Source organism: Canis lupus, chromosome 18, assembly GCF_003254725.2.
Source record: "Canis lupus dingo isolate Sandy chromosome 18, ASM325472v2, whole genome shotgun sequence".
NCBI classification, from domain to species: domain Eukaryota; kingdom Metazoa; phylum Chordata; class Mammalia; order Carnivora; family Canidae; genus Canis; species Canis lupus.
In genome coordinates this window covers 44,088,926-44,105,275 of record NC_064260.1, presented here as the reverse complement: position 1 = coordinate 44,105,275, position 16,350 = coordinate 44,088,926, and the positions used below count along the sequence as shown (strand labels likewise).

At 56.7% G+C, this 16,350-nt stretch overlaps 1 protein-coding gene across 4 annotated transcripts in view; it reads left to right on the top strand.

Moving 5' to 3' along the window:
* Positions 1-233: 233 nt before the first annotated feature.
* The window catches only part of PRDM11 (PR/SET domain 11), a 93,521-nt gene continuing 77,404 nt past the window's right edge, over positions 234-16,350 (top strand). The window contains exon 1 of one of the 4 annotated variants that reach the window (XM_025451951.3): positions 234-356. Coding sequence is in view for 3 of the 4 variants with exons in the window: in XM_035701248.2 (XP_035557141.1) it covers positions 6,211-6,576 (366 nt within the window). In the remaining variant the exon portion in view is untranslated. Of the gene's footprint in view, positions 357-6,202; positions 6,577-16,350 lie in introns of those variants that run through there. The other 3 variants (XM_035701248.2, XM_049096219.1, XM_035701249.2) reach the window with 3 other exon arrangements.

The window sequence follows — 16,350 nt, the reverse complement described above, 5'->3', positions numbered from 1 at the left end:
GCCCCGGGACTTCTCTCCGGGGCCGGGTTGGGACGCGGCTGCTGAGTCCCGGCTCCGGCCCCTGAATTGGGGGGTCCGCGTCTGCCCCAAACGCCGCTTTCTTCCGTTTTCCATGTCATTTCCTGTACTAATAAGATGGTGGTCAAAGCAGGGGAGGAGAGCAGCAGCGAGTCGCCGCCGCCGCCGCCGCGCCGAGGCTGGCGCTGAAACTTTGCCTCGCCGGGGACCAGCGCGCCCGCAGCGCGGCCGCTCCCGCCGCGGGGGCCGCCAGCCGGGGCCGCGCCGCCTCCGCCGAGCCGCCCGCCGGGCCGCCCGCGCCGCCCGGGCCCCGCGGCTGCCGCAGCATTCCCGGGAAGGTGAGTCAGCCCCGGTAGCCAATGTGGCCATTGAAAATGGCTTCGGAAAGCGCTCGGCAGTTTGCCAGCGAGCGCGGGGGCCGCCGGTGCAGGGGCTGCGAGCGGCTGCGGGGGGCGCGGGCGGCCGGGGGCCCGGCGCGGGCGGCGCGGGGGGCGCGGGCGGCGCGGGCGCGGGGGGCCCGGGGGTGGGGGGGGCGGCTCGTCCCGGCCCGGAGGTGGGTTAACCCTCGGCAGGTAGCTGCCGCCGCCGCCGCCGCCGCCGCTGCGGGACTCGGGGGCCGCCCCTCCGCCTCCTTCCTCCCCGCTCGCTCCTCGCTCGCTCGCCTTGTTACAATGTAGCCTTTTCTCTGCGCCGGCGTCCCGCCCGCTGACGGACGTGGCCGCCGACCAATGGGAGCGGCGGCCCGGGCCGGGCGTTCGGAATGAGAACGCGGTGACACGGGCGGGGCGGGGCGCGAGGGCGGGAGGGCGCGAGGGCGCGAGGGCGCGGGGCGGCCGCTGGCCTAGTTCTCGGGGCGCCTTCGGCTCGGCGCCCGCGGCGGGCGTGGGGGGCTCGGGCCCTTCGGGAGGCGGCGGGGCCGCTGCCGGCGCAGCCCTCGGTTTCCCGCGAAACGCGGCGGGGCCGGAGGCCGGCTCTTTGATGTATTTTAAGTCTTAGTTGCGGTGTCGACTCCCCGGAGTGTGGCCTCCCTCCCCCACTCGCCGTCCCCAAGGTGCTCTCGCCTGCAGAAACTGCAGAAACTTAGCGGCCAGTGACCTTTCTCCGGTCAAGGCCAGCTCGCCCTTAAGGCAAGTCGCTGCTAGGAGAATACACGTTCCCGGAGCGTTGGGCGATGCTGGCTGGAAAGTTGCACTGTGTCTTGGACGGGGTTGGGCCATAGGGGCTTGACCCCTGGGTTGGGCCGGGACTTAGAAGGGGAAAGATGTTAAATCTCTCTTCTTAGACGTTTGCTTCGTGTGGAGAGAGGCTGTGGTATATAATTTAGAGTGGCTCAGAGGATACACACCCAGTTCTTTGTGCTCAGGGACAGGAGGCAATAATGAGAGATTGCGCTCGATGCCTGGAAACCCGATAAACTTAGGGGTTTTTTGGTCTGGGCTGGAGCAAAAGAATTTTCCACCGAGCCTGATGCCTTGGACACCCAAGCTTGCCTTTGACCATAGGACCCTTGAGAGGAAGGGAGGTGTTGGGGGTGTGAGGTCTGCTGGCTGGAGTCTGGAACAGGCTGTGGTCTCCCTACCTGTGAGGCAGGGGCATGGTCTTCACCCACCAGCTCTCTGAGAGGTGGGCAGAGTGCTGTGTGGGCACGGGTCTGAACACCTGCTGGGAAGAGCCCGAGCTGGTCAGTTTAGTTTACTGAGGGGTTTCTCTACTGGAGTCCTTTCCCCTCTACTGCATACCTGCATGGCTTTGGGTTTGGCACAATTATCTTTGACCTCTCTGAACCTTGCTTGTCCATCCCGAAAATGGGACCAACACAGTCTGTCTGGCAAGGCAGTTGTGAGATTAAAAGCGATAGAGAGAAAATGCCTGGTGCATGCTCCACACATGATTTGAGAAGTGTTGTCTGTCTGGGATTATTGGGAACATGCTATCCCCCGGGGAATATCAGAATTGCCTGCCGGGCCCCACCCGGGACCATCCGATTCCAAACTGACAGGGCCTCCAAGGAGCAGCTGGGGCAGGAGCTAGTTCTCTTCCCTAATGACATTCTCCATCATGAGGGCTCCCCTCCCTTGTCCCAAGAGCCCTGATCAGCTACTACAACCATCACTCAGATACCATGTTGGCATGAGTTAGAGTTCTGTCCTCTAGGCCCCTTGGATTCCTGTGTTGCATAAATGTGTTCTTGGTGTTGAGTATGACTTCAATTATCTGAGTCTTTCCTCACAGGGACTTGGATGGGGAAGCAGGGTTTCCCTGGTTCTAGGTCACTGGCAAGTATGAAGGAAGTAAAGACCACTGGACTAGGAGTCACAAGTCATACGTGCTTCTACAGCTGCCTCCTTGGCCTGTCCTCTTGGCTATATCGTTGTCATGACCAATACATGGCATCCAAGGCTGTCCCTTGCCTCCTAGCTCTCCTCCAGGACAACATTCAGAGTCTCCTCTAACTGTCCACCTGTAGCCTCTCCTCCGTGCCAGTCTCCACATCACAGAGTGATCTGTTCCAAAAGAGATCACATCAGGACTCATATTTCTCACTTAAAACACCAACAAGTCTTCCCAGTCGCTTTTGGGATAAAGAACCAAAATGCCACCCTGATCTAAAAGCCCTGGAGTGATCTGGCCCCGGCCGCTTCCTTGGCCTCATCTCGTACCCTCTTCTGGATCTCGCTGCACTCCCTGTCTTATTCTTTCCTGCCTGTACCGGCCTTCCTTCTGGAATACTGAAACAGTCGCCACCTAATGAATGAGTTAAGGCTAGCAAAGGGTGAGGCGGAGTGGGAGAGTGTCCGTCCGATGGTCCTTTAACCTATCCTTAGACATTTCCAGCTCACCCAGGCACAGGGTAGGATTGGATCTAGGTGCCCTTGTACTTGGGTGGGGCCATGTTGTGGGCCTGTGAGTTGTGAGCTACAGGGACACAAATCACTCTGGGCCAAAGCACTTAGTGGCTGGCGCAAGACCCTCCAGAGTGTTCTTTTCCTGTGGTGTGGCAACTAGCGGTCAGTGGGATGGTGGCTGTTTTTGCTAGCCTGGGTCCCTGTGTCACCGCGTGGGATGGAGCCCCCTGGTGCCCCACAATGGACGTGCAGCTCTAGTGATATTTCAACTTTTGCTGTTTCAACCACTGAGATTTGGGGGTTGTTTGTTACCACAGCATAGCCTGGCCTCACCTGACTGGTACAAGGACTGGAGGAGCATTCCGGGCAGAGACAAGTACACACACAGGGACTCGGGAAGGCTCATCCTTAGCAGCCATGGTGACCCTTTTGACAAACAGATGTGAATCTATCAACCCCTGCCTGAAAAACCTTCGGGGACTCCCATTGCTGTTAGGAGAAAGACAGAAAAACTGGGGCTGCCCTCCAGACCCCGTGGGGACACTGTTTTGCATAATTCCATTTGCCGTGTCCCATCTGACATGGTGCTTTCCTCATGTTGTTCCCCTAGGCCCTGACCATGCCCCGCAATCCCCCCTGCTTCGGCTTCCTCATCCTTCATCTTTCAGCTTCCACATCACCTCTTCAAGGAAGCCCCCCTAATTAGATCAAACACTCCATTACAGCTTTTCATGGCCCCACGTCCCTCTCCTTTGCAGCACTCGTCTTTGTAGTGATTTTACAGTTGTGGATATGATTATTGACGGTGGTCTCCCCCTTTCATCACACCAGGAGCTCTGCGGGTACAGGGCCTGGGTTGGCTTGTGTGTGCTGCTGTATTTCCAGTATCTGCACACAAGACTTGCTCTTCCAAAGAATTCCTGAGCACTGACTGCGGGTTCGCTGTATTTGGGGGGCAAAGGACAGAATAGATGAATGCTGTTTCCCGGGTGTCAGGGCAGGGAAGGAGGCATCAGCCCTGGCGGGCAAACTGACTGGCCTGTAGAGTACAGGTGTTACGCTCCCCATCCTTACAGGTGTCCGTGCTCCAGAAGGACCATGTTGCTGGGAGATAGGAGAGGACCTTCCAAGAGGGCAAGAGGGTGAGATTTAACAAACCCTGAGGCTTCTGCTGATCTGGAGAGTATATGATTCAGTGAAGGAGCCACAGAATAGGAGATCCAGGGATGGCGAAGATAATGATGATGAAGGCAGCAAATGTTTATTGAGGGCTAAATGTGTGCCACGTATGGTCCTGAGCATGTCTCTATGCAGGAAACAACTCCACAAGGTATATATTGTTATTTTCATTTCACAGTTGGGTAAATAGGCCTCAGGAGCTGGACTAAAGGATCCAGGGTTGCACAGTGGTATGGCCAGGATTGGAACCCTGGCACTCTGATGCCACCTCCTTAGGGATGCCCTCTTAGAATGAGAGCAGGGAACCCCAGACCTGCCTTTGGAAATGCCACATGGGGTTATAAAACCCTTCTTGGGGAATATGTTTCTAGGAGGTAACACCCACCTAACATTGGGGTTTGTGCGAGTGGGTTGCTGGCTCAGAGCTCGTTGGTGGCCTTGGTGCCAGGGCCAGTCTAGAACCATCTGGTGCATCTCCACCCCTGCTGGGGCCTGAGAGTTCTTGGAGGCCCTGGAGCCCCATGGTCTCAGAGTGGGGCCTAGGAGAGGCTTCCCTGCAGCTGGCCCAGGGGCTGTGCCGGAAAAATAAGCCGTGCAGAAAGAAAAAAAACAATGAAGAAAAAAGAAAAATATGCTGTTATTTTTAAAAAGCCTGTTTCCTATTGCAGATTTGTATCTGTGTTGGAAAGCCCGATGTTCACGCGGTGCAGCCGCACTCGTGGTAGCGTCCCTGGCTGAGGTTCTGTAAGAGGGGAGGCCTGGGGCATCTTTCAGCCCTCCCCGCCTTCATCAGGAGGTCGGGGCACACTGTGCTGGGCTCGGAGGTGTATGTCAAACCCAGTTTTTGCCCCTACAGAACTCAAGGACCAACGTGGGAAGTGAGCAGTTAACTAGACAATTACAGATTCTAGCAGATGGGTGCAAGGCAGATGGCCACTGACTCTAAGTCAGGGAAAGCTTCCTGGAGGAGGAGGCGGCCTTTGATCTGGCTTTTGAAGGGTGAACAGACAGCAAAGAAGGGAGAGGCATTCTGGTGTGGGGTATGGCTTGCGCAAAGGCATGGGCACGCAGAAGGCTTGGAGAAGGTCAAGGAGTTCAGTTTCCCTTTCTAGAAATGGAGACAGTCATATCAGTCCTGTGCTACATTCTTTGGAAGACATTTTTTTCCTCCCTGTTCTCATGACCAAATTTAAGAGGAACACATATTGTGCCCCATGAGGCGTCTTCGACCTCCATTTGTGGATGAGGAAGCTCAGTCAAGTTCAGAGAGGTTGAGTGACTAGCTCTAGATCACACAGCTATAATCTAATCTTTCCAATCACTCTGAGAAACCCACATTTATAAAAGAAGCTTTAGGGGTCGCCTACCTGTGTCCTGTAACAATTCCCAGCAGGTTTCCTGGGTGCTGTAAATGTGGGATTTGATTTATAAGCCCTCGGTTTACACAGCTGGTTCCAGGCCCCTCTCCCCACCTGGGAACCTCATGGGTGAGAACTTGCAAGCACACTGGGACAGACCAAGGGTCTCCAAAGAAATGACACAGGGTGAGGTGAGGGAGAAGTGGAAAGGGGATCACGGCAGAAGGCTGCTGACTCTCCTGCTCCCCAGCATCAGCCTCAGGTCCCCAGTGGGTGCCCAGGGGTGGAGACCCTGCATGCAAAGGCACACCTGGGCCTCTGGAGCCTTCAGAGCCTTCTAGGGCTTTCCTTTCCACCACTCTCTCCAACCTCCCCAACTCGACCCATAAGGCCAACAGGGACTCTTCCCAACTTCACCTTTTCCCAGATCCCTTGTCTATAGCCCGTGAGGCTGGCAGCCCGGTGCTCATGTCTCCCATCTTAGAGCTGAGAAAACGGAGGCCCACAGAGGGGAAGCCGTATGGTGGAGGTTGTACCGTTTAGGGGGTGACCAAGCTAAACCCCAAATCTGGGACCCTTCCTCTGCACCCACCATCCTCCTGCAATCGTCAGAACAGGATGGGGAATTCTCAGGACTTTTGGCCCCGTCTCCAAATCCTGCTCTCCAAAAGGAGAGGCTGTGGGGTCACTGCTTGACTGTCCACAGTGGCAGCAGCTCACCCCTCCCTGAGCAGACCCCCGGAAATGTGCGTGTCAGGGCAGGGGTGGGGAGGGGGTCGTGGCCAGTGGGGCTTCTCCTTCCTGGGCTCATGGCCGGGTTGGGGGCCAGAGTGAGACCAGCAGACAAGACGAGCAGCTTGACCTGGGCACCGAGCTGGGCTGGTATGGACGTCACCAAGCAAGTAAATATGGAACCACCCCCACAGTGTCAGCTTTCCCAGAGTGGCTTCTCCCACTATCTCTCACTTTCCCCAAGGGAAAGGGGTGAGGGCCGGGAAGGGATCCTGCTGCCCGATGCTCATGGGATGGAGATGGCCGACCTGGGAGGCTCTGGGACAGCCGAGGGGCATGGGGAGCAGCCCAGCGGACCCTCGGCCCCAGCAGGGAGTGAGCCTTTCGTGGGGGCGGCTGACTGGGACCCAGCCCGGCTGGACTCAGCATTGTCATGGCCCAAGGTACAGGGAGGGAGGGTGCTCTGGTGGCGGGTGGAGGTGGGGGAGGCATTTGCAAGCTGAGGCCTGGTCCTGACCTCACAGCCCAGCCCTTCCGTGCCCCAACCCAAACAGGGCGGAGTTGTTGCAGGACAGGTACAGGACAGCCGTACCCCAGAGGAGAAGCCAGACCAGCCAGGGAGGCTGGTATTTAGAGAGGAGGTGAAGAGGTCAGAGGCTCAAGGTGTCCCAAGGGCAGGGGCAGGTGCTTAGACTGGGGCAGGGGGATTCAAGGCGGTGAAATCTTCAAAGGAAATCAGCAAACTTGGCAGCCAGGGAAGAGTTTACCTCCTCCCAAAAAAAGAACATTGGGCCTTGGGTAGAGGAGAAGCAGAAAGGGAGGATACAGGGCCAAGTTTTGGGCTGGGTGATCCAGGCCTTTAAAAACATCAGAATAAATAAATAAATAATAAAAAACATCAGAATAGCCAAACTTGAGCGAACCTCGTACGTGTAGACGGGCCGTGTCTGAAGCAGTGCGCTGCCCCATCACGCTGGTGTCAGTAGCCTCCATTTATGGAGGACAAAGTGAGGCCCAGAGAAGTGAAGTGACTTACCCAAGGCCACACAGCTATGAACGGTTAGAGCTGGGACTCGAACCCAGGTCTGCTGACTCCAGAACGGAGCTTTTCTCTACTGCCTGGGGGCTGCCTCACTGTCACTGTACTGGGAACTGCTGTGGGAGGCTGCGCTGGGAGGGAGGAGGGAGCGTGGTCTGGGAGGCTTGCAGGCTCCAAGCGCCTGCCCCTGTGACGCTGAGTAGTACCGAGAAACTACAGCATGGGCCAGCTGTGGCATCAGGCCGATCGGCCTCTCTGTGCTCGCCTGAGAAATGGGCAGCACAGCCTGGCACAGGTGCCTCCCGGTGTGGCTCCGTTGTTGGGACCTTCCCGTCCATTTTTGGGTCAGGAGACGTTCGTGGAGTTCCCCTTTGGGCTCCGGAGGGCCAAACAGAAACACATGATTTGATGAGCCCTGTACCCAGAGAGGGTGGTCTGCGGCCCCCCGCCCATCCGTGAGCTGCGTGTCGCTGGTCTGCAGCAGAGATAGTTACAACGCTGAGAGTGTCAAAAAACTCGTATCACAACTTGACATCACTGCGCCATTTGTTTTTTAAATATTTTATTTATTTATTCATGAGAGACCCAGGGAGAGAGGGAGGCAGAGACACAGGCAGAGGGAGAAGCAGGCTCCGTGCAGGGAGCCTGATGTGGGACTCGATCCCGGGTCTCCAGGATCACACCCTGGGCTGAAGACGGCGCTACACCTTAGCTGGGCCACCGGGGCTGCCCACTGAGCCATTTTTTAGTTGTAATTTACAAAAGCCTCAGTTGGCAACAGATTGGAAAACTTAAAAAAAAAAAATCTCTACCACAAATAGTGTGAGCAGCTCTGGCCCAGATCCTAACTGTGATTGAAGGTAGGAAATGCCCTACTTGCTGGAGGATGTGGCGGGGGAGGGGAGCAAGTCGTTCTGCCACCAGCGGTGGGAGAGGGAGAGCCTGGTAGGCTTCCCAGGGGAAGAGGCATGGCACTGGACCGTGAAGGAAGAGTAGAAGTTTGCCGGGTGGAGGAAGAGGGCTGGACAGTCTAGGTCCTGGGAACAGCATGTGCAAAGGCAGACAGCATGAGGATAGGGCGGTTCAGGGAAGGGCAAGCGGTCTCGGGTGTTTGGAGAAGAGGTGGAGGAGATGGCCTTGGAGAAGCAGGTTAGGGCCAGACTGGGAGGGCCTTGATTGCCAGGCTGAGGCGGGACTTGGAGGAAGTAAGTGACCAGAGTGTTCTGGAGACAGAGGTCCTGAGGTGGGGGATAAAGTCACAGCCGGGGAGGTGCTCTCAGTGGCCGAAAGGGCCATCCAGGTGGTGGTTGCTTCCATCTTCAGCCTTCAAGGACGGCTGTTTCTTGGTGCCTGCGGGCTAAGTTGCTGGGGAGCGGGCCTGTCATTGTCCCTCCCGAGGCAGCCAGCCCCCGTGGTGGTGCTTTCTGCCTGGAGGCCCCCAAGTTGGTCCTGGCTGGACAGGCAGGCAGTTCTCGGGTGCGAGCAGCAGGCCTTCCTGGGCCGTCCTGGTCAGCAGGTTGGCATCTGGTGTGGTTGGCTGGCCGTGGCGGAGCCCCTTTATCCTCCTGCCTGATGCAGCCAGGGCTGTGAGCTGTCGGAGGCGGGGGGGGGGGGGGGGGGGGGGGGCGACTGCCCCCAAGGAGTCCAGAGCCACACCAGGGAGCGTGGGCAGGAGGAGACCAGGCGGAGATCTGAGGATGGGGTGGGGGTGGGGGCTGGCCCGGCACAGGGCCTGGTGTGTGATGTGGTGTGGGGTCTGAATAGGAGGTGAGCAGTGGACAGCTTCCTCCTCGAACCGTCCATTGGGTCAGGGCCGAGGCCCGCACGTGTGGCCTGAGGAGCGAACACTTGGCCCAGGAGGCGAGGGATGGCTGGTGTCCCATCCCGGGCCAGCGCAGGTGAGCAGACAGCGTGGTGGCGGGGAGTTGCTGCCGTGGTGCGGCCTGGGGAGGAGAGAAGCCAGCCCTCCCTGGCTGGGGGCTGCTGGGAACAGCCACTGGTGTGCCTGGGCCTGCATGTGGCCACAGGTCCACGGAGAATGCCGGCCTGCAGGGAGGGAGCTGTGGGAAGCGCCTCTCCTGCCAGCCCCACCTACACCCTCCTCCTCGGGGCCCCTGCTCAGAGTGGCCCAGCCTTCTGCTCCCCCCCCTGCAGCTCCCCATCGGCTGGGCTCCCCATCAGTTGGGCCCCACACAGCAGGCTGGACTGTCTGGCTGCCATTCAGGGGGGAGTCCAGCTGCCCGGGATCCTGCAGGATGGGGTTGGGAGGCGTTTGCAGCCCGGCTGGGTCCTGGCTTCAGCGCCAGCAGTCACCGAAGAGCTCTGGTTTTGACAGTGGCCTAGCTTGTGTCCGGAGGCTTCAGGCTGGAGTCCTCGGACCTCTCTGGCTCTCTGCCTTGGGCTGGCCGCACACTGGACTCGGTGCTTGCCATAACCCTAGGGTCTCCCCAGTGTGGGGTCGTGTGGCTCTGGGGCCTGCCCTTTCTCAGAGCACTGGGTGGGACCTCCTTGCTTCTCCAGGGCCCTTCTCATCACAGGACACCCCGAGCCTGTTCTGTGTGGTCCATGCCACTTTGTGTCCCAGATCGGATCCTCCAGGGCTGCGCCCAGGACCCAGGGGCACGTCCAGCCCTTTGGCTCATTGCAGCCTGTGTTGGGCTCTCCGCGCCTGAGCTTTGCGCTTCCTCCTCCTAATTTCCCTTTGTGGATCTGTAGCCTGCCTCTGCCCCAGTTCCCTGGCTACTGGTGAGGCAAGGACTCTCTGGCCCAGCTCCCAGGGTCCCCGCCCCTAGTTTCAGGTAGAAACTGTACTCTTCCTTGGCACCTGCCAGTGGCTCCCTGCCCTCCCTGAGCACCCTGGCCCTCGGCCCAGGACAATGGCCAGGAAAGGCTCCACTGCTCTTTCGGGCTCAGTCCTGTCTCCTCCCATGGGTCCCTCTCCACCTGGAGAATCCCTCTACATGCTGCCTCCTGATCCCCGCCCTGGGGTCAGAAACGGGCCCCTTTCTGGCTGCCCTTGGGCTCCCAGACTTGCAGCCCATCTGGCTGCTTTGGGAACTCCGTTGTGACCGCCTCCTTTTCTCAGTGTCCGTGGCGTGGTTGGGGGCCTCACATTTTGTGGGAGTCCACAAAGAGGCTAATGTGGCTGATATCTCATTGTATTTATACAGCAGGCTTGGTAGTTAGATACTGTCCATCCATTTTTGCAGATGAGAGGGTTGAGGCGCTGTGGGGTTCAGTGATTTTGTCAAGGTCTTATGAGAAGTCAGGGGCAGACGCTGGGACCCAAGCCTGTATCTCAGCTCTTTTCTTGACCACATTGCTGTCTTGCCAGGTAAGGTAAGAGCTTAGTTGACCTTTGCTTGTTAGATTGTCAGGGGCCAGGGCCCTGGCTGGGGCTGGGGCTGACCCTATTGGGGACTGGGCTCACCATGTGGCATGGCTATGGCTTGGGCTCAGTGTCACAGGAGCCATCAGCCTTATGAGCGTTTCTTCTTCCTTCCTGAACTCTTGTCCTTGGTGTGAGGTTCTCCCAGATACACAGCCCCTACCCTGGGAGTCTGAGGTTAACACCACGCATACTGGCCAGTGTTTGGGGGGCTGCTGGGACCCAGGGGCTGGGGCTAGGAGTCACAGGGGGGGAAGGGGAGAGGGAGACACTGGTCTGTGCATCTCTGCCCAGGTCATGGCGAGGGCCTCCAGCCTCTCCCTGCTCCAGGAGCTGATGCTCAGTGCTTCCTTAAAGCCACTCTTGATGCAGAGAGACTAAGGGCTCCCCCCCCCCCCCCCCCCCCCCCCCCCGCACTCCCCTGACAAAGCTCTGAGGCTGAGGCTCTGAGGCTTGGAAGGCCAGCTAGCCCACCTGCCTTTGTGTTCCTCAAATTCTTTCGAATCACTCCACCCAAACGCAGATGCTTGCATACCTCCAGGGACCAGCAGCTCATTGGTTCCAAGGCAACCTGCTGTGTCTTTTTTATGTTGTTTTACTAAGTTTTAATTATGTAAGGAATATACAGATACATTTTTGTTGTACCGAAGTCCAATATGATTTAAAAAGCTAAGTACTATCTTCCTTCATAACTACAATATTCCAGCCTCCTCTGCAGGGTCAATCATCACGGTTATTACTTTGGTATATATCTTTCTAGATACTTCTCTATACATCCACTCACAGAACCTAGAGGAAGATGTGCTATTATAACACGCATGTGTGTGTGTCTGCGTGTGTACATGTTTAAATGAAGGGTTACATAAAAAAATAAATGAAGGGTTACAGATCACTGTGTAAATGCTTTCCTCAATGTTGGATCTAGGAAATCTGTCATGGTTTTACCTAGAAAGCTATCATAATTCCTTCCTCCTTCGTTTCTCTTCTCTTCTCTTCTCTTTCTTTCTTTCTTTCTTTCTTTCTTTCTTTCTTTCTTTCTTTCTTTCTTATACACGGTAGTTTTAGCCATTCTCCTACTGCTGGACATTTAAGTTAATTCTAATTTTATTTCTGTGCCTCTCTGGGCTTATCTACTGCTGGGTATGGGAGCCTGTTGCATTTTTTTTTTTAATAAATGATTGCACAATATTTAAAAGGCGTCCACTGAGACTTCTTTGGACAGAGCCAAATGTCTCCCTGTAGGTCCCAAACTATTCCTGGTGTCTTCTTTAGAGTCAGAGAGAAAAGGCTACTCCCCTGTCTCCTGGTGGTCCCCAGAGAGCTGGAAATAGTAGCCATGGCTCCTGGAGACTTTTTTCCTTCACACTTGGGTATTTCTACCCTGACTCAAAGGGCATGTTTTTGGGTGACCCATCTCTTGGGTGGCTCTTGTGGTAAGTGGACTTTGGAGTCACTGGGTTCTTGGTCCTTGGTTCCAATCCTGGTGTTTCTGGGAAATCTCCTTAACCTCTGGGAGTCTCAGTTGTATCCTCTGTAAAATAGAGATGACAATAGCATCTGTGTCACAGAGCTTCTGTGAGGACCAAGGAGGCGGACACGGGTAAAGTGCAGGATGCTGTGCCAGGCACACAGTAAAATCCCACTAATACTCTATCCTGGGGGCTCTTGCCTGTCTTAGCTCCGCACCCCACTCTGAGGACGGGGGCCTGTGTCCCTGGTGGGCAGCCTGGGATGGCTCTGGCCTCTGCAACGGTTTTATCCCACTGTCCACTCGCTGATTTCCCAGAGGAGGCTGCTGCCTGGGAATGCGGCGGGTGATTGGAATACTTCCCGGCTCGGCCCTGCAGGTCCTGGACTGGGGCCTACGGGGAGGGAAGGAGGTCAGCCTGACCCTTCGCTCGGCAGTGGTGGCCGGGAGCCTGGTAACGTAACCCCACACCTCGGGCAGATTTACCAGCTTTCAATGGGGCCTGTTGTGGCCGGGGATTTGATCTCTCTTGGCCTGCAGGGTGGGCAGGAGAAGAAAGCAGCTTGGGGCCAGCCTCTCCCCTGAGAGCCCTGGGGCCCGTCTGGGCCACACTGGCTGGTCCAGGCTTGGGGTTGCCTTTCTGCTCCGGGGCGGGGGGGTGGGGGGCAAATCTCTGCCTGTGACTGTGTAGTTAGAGTTGGAAAGGATGGCCCTTCTGCTCTTCCCTCACCTCTTCCCCACCCTTCAGGTTCTAAACCACCTCTCATGTCACCTTCTCACCAGCTCATCACAGCCACCCTGTGAAGCGGGTTGCCTGGCTGGGGCCATTTCACAGATGCAGATGCTGAGGCTCAGAGAGGTGAAGTCTGGGAAAGTCTTCCCAGAGCCACACGGTTAGCCATCGGTGGCATTGACAACGTACCCAGGCTGTCTGGATTCTTGTCCAGTTCTTTTTCTTGAGGCCACCTGCGCTGATAGTCTTGGCAGAAGGTGCCCCGCCGGGCATCCCCATGTGACCTCTTGTCCTCCGGTCAGTGGTGTGTGTGGTGAGTGGGCACGGAGGGTTGGGATTATCTCCTGAGAAGCAAGAAGCACCGTAGCTGGCTCGGGGCCCAGCCCTTCCCCAGCACCAGCCACAAGCCATCTCGGTCGCCAGTGCGGGGAACAGAGTGTGGCTGCTTCAGCTGCAGCCCTCTGCCCTGCTGGGGGAGGCTTGCTCTCTGTGGTGTGGGCAGGGGGCTGCAGCGACTCTCGGGACTCTGGGTGCTCCTCCCAGGGAAGCAGGAGAGCAGCCCACCGTTGGGTGGAGAAAGCAAGTTTCAGAGAGGCACAGGGGCTGCTCTGAGATGGCAGTTGGCGGAGGAAAAACGTGAAGCCCATGTCCTGATTCTTTGTTGTTGGGTCACACCAAAGACATTGAGCTGGCCTCAGTCTGAGCTATGAGCATGGCTGGTGGGGTCAGAGGGATGTGGGCTTGGGCCCTAGGTCAACAATAACTTCATATATTTTTTTAAAAGATTTTATTTATTTTTTGAGAGAGATTGAGAGACAGAGAGAGCACAAGTAGGGGAAGGGGCAGAGGGAGAGGGAGAAGCAGATTCCCCACTGAGCAGGGAGCCCAATGTGGGGCTCGATCCCAGGACCCCAGGATCATGCCCTGAGCCAAAGGCAGATGCTTAACCAACTGAGCCACCCAGGTGCCCCAAAAACTTCATATTAATTGAACACTTACTAGTGCTGGTGCTATTCTAAGTCTTGACCCATAACATTTCATTTAATCTTCAGAACAACCTTATGGGGTAGATACCACTAGTATTCTCCATTTACAGCCAAGGAAACTGAGGTACAGGTGGGCTAAGTGACTCCCTAGAGTCATATGGTGGTGAAACTGGGATTTCACTCAGAGGTTGTGTGTGAACCACCACAGTGCTTCTTAAGGCCAGGAGGACCCCCAGGGCCAAGCACACCTTATTCCGGATGGTACCTGATACATGGCAGGTGCTTGTTATACGTGTGTCAAGTGAATAAGCAACTCAATCTTTCTGGATGTCAGTGAAGTGAATACCAAGCCACCTTTCCCCCAGCATTGATGGGAAGGATCCACTCGGTGCGTTGATATTTGAAAGTGCTGATAAGCTCAGGGCTCGGGCCATGGCTGCTCTGGTCACTCTGGGGAGACAGTGCCACTGAGCTGCTCTGAACCGTGTCCCATGAGTGAGTGGTGCTGCTCCAAGCTATTGCACTGGAGCTCACCTGCCTGCCCTGGGGGGCAGAGGTGGGTTCTTTCTGCATGGGTGGCTGTGGGATGTCACCCATGGCTGGCCTTGGGCTTCCTCTGGGCCAAGCCAGGGGCCAGAGGGGCTAAGGGTGAGCACTGTGACGGTGTTCGTGAGGGACCCTTGCATTCCTTGAACGCTCACAGCCTGCTGGGTGATTCACGTGCATGCACGCATGCACACACACCCATCCAGGTGTTTTCTTGTCAGTTTCCTGAGTCTATTTTTCACCCAGGCTCAGGAGGTGAGGGGACTTGCAGGTTTCCACAGGTGTAGGGTGGGATTCCAGTCTGCTTCCAGCTACTGCCTCAGAAGGAGCCCTCTCCAAGTGCTCACATGTCCCCTGTGGGTTCCAAAAGTATGAACAAATATCAGATATAACCAGACCAGGGTGTCCCAGGGGGTCTCTGGGGTGACTCCTGCCTCTGCTGCTCCGGCAGGTGGGGAATCCCCTCCCACTCGGATTTGCTGTCGTTCTAAACAGTTTTGACAGCAGGCTCTCTGTAGCAGGACTCAGGAGATGCTGTTCCGTCCTAGGCTCTGCCACGGGTTTGCTGTGTGGTCTCGAGTAAGCCCCTTCCCCTCTCTGGGCCTTGATGTGCAGCCCTGTAAAGTGAGGCCACGGGCTCGCTGACATCTACTGTTCTGTGCCTCCATTAAGGGGTATGACTTATGCCCCACTTTCTCAACCCCTTTTTAAGACACTAGGATATTGGGGTCCCTCCTCCTTGCCGAGCTGGGACAACTGGGCTTGGTTCTGGTGTGGCCCAGTCCTGAGATGGTGAAAAGCGTGTCTTAGGACTTGCTGGGGAATCCCTGCTGGGTCCACTCCCCTCGGCCCACCCTGAGAACTCGAAGTTTGGCAGACAACACCCAGCATGGGGGGAAAGCACGGCTTTTGGAGTGCATGAAATCTGGGTCAGAATCCTGGCTTTGCCCCTGATCTGTGGCTGTCTGTCTTACTTCTCAGTGCCTCAGTTTCTCACCTGGGAAGTAGGGAGAGTGAAACTGCCCTCCCGAGGTTGAGGTGAGGGTGGAATGCTTGAGCTTCTCCCCAGCAACCCGCTGACACTCGGCAGGTCCCCAGTGACAGGCATGGGTCTGCTGAGTGTGGTGGGGCGGGGGTCAGGGATGGTTCCGGAAGCCTTGCCAACAGCCCCAGAGCCTGAGTCCCGAAATAGAAGACCCCAGAGACAGAGGCTCCTGATGGCCAGGCAGGAGCTGGCAGCGTGGGCCTTCCCTCCCTCCTGGGCCTGGTGGCTGCATAAATTACTCGGCAGCCTTTGGGCTAATTTTACCTTCTTGGTTTTCATGAATCATTTCCCATCCGGGGGCGTGTGAGAGAAATGGCCGTGGCTCTGCCAGCTGGATGCCCCGGCGCCAGCCGCGGTGAAACGGCTGCGGTGGGCCCAGCATGCTCTCAGAAGCAAGGCCGGGACCCCCGGGGACCCCCATGAGGGGCCATGAGGGGCCCCCGAGGGCTGGCTCCTTCTAGCCGTGTCCCCAGACCTTTGGGTCATCATGATTTGAAGTAAATGAGCCACGCCAGGTCCTGGAGCTGGAACTTGGGCTCAATCTCAAGGAATTTGGCGTTGTGTGGCCTTCCCGTGATGCCCGTCAGGGTCCCTTTTGGCCTCCGTGGTGAAGCGGTTGGTGGAGAGACCCCCGTGGCCTCGGGGGCTTTTGTGTGGCCGGCTCCAGGGGTTTGCACGAATGTTGAATTTTCATAGTGACCCAGTGCCAGAGCTGACGGGTCCTGACAAAATCAAACCCAACCCCCTTGGATGAACTGGGGCTCACATGGGGGATGGAATCTGTCTAATGTCTGGTAGTGGAAGAGGTCAGGCTAAGAGTTATTTACTGGCAGTGGACCCCTTTGCTCATGAACCCGATTTGACCATTATCATTCCCATTTTATTTTGTTTTTTAAAAAGATTTTTATTTATTCACGGAGACACAGAGAGAGAGGCAGAGACACAGGCAGAGGGAGAAGCAGGCTCCCTGCAGGGAGCCCGACGTGGGACTGGATCCTGGACCCCAGGATCA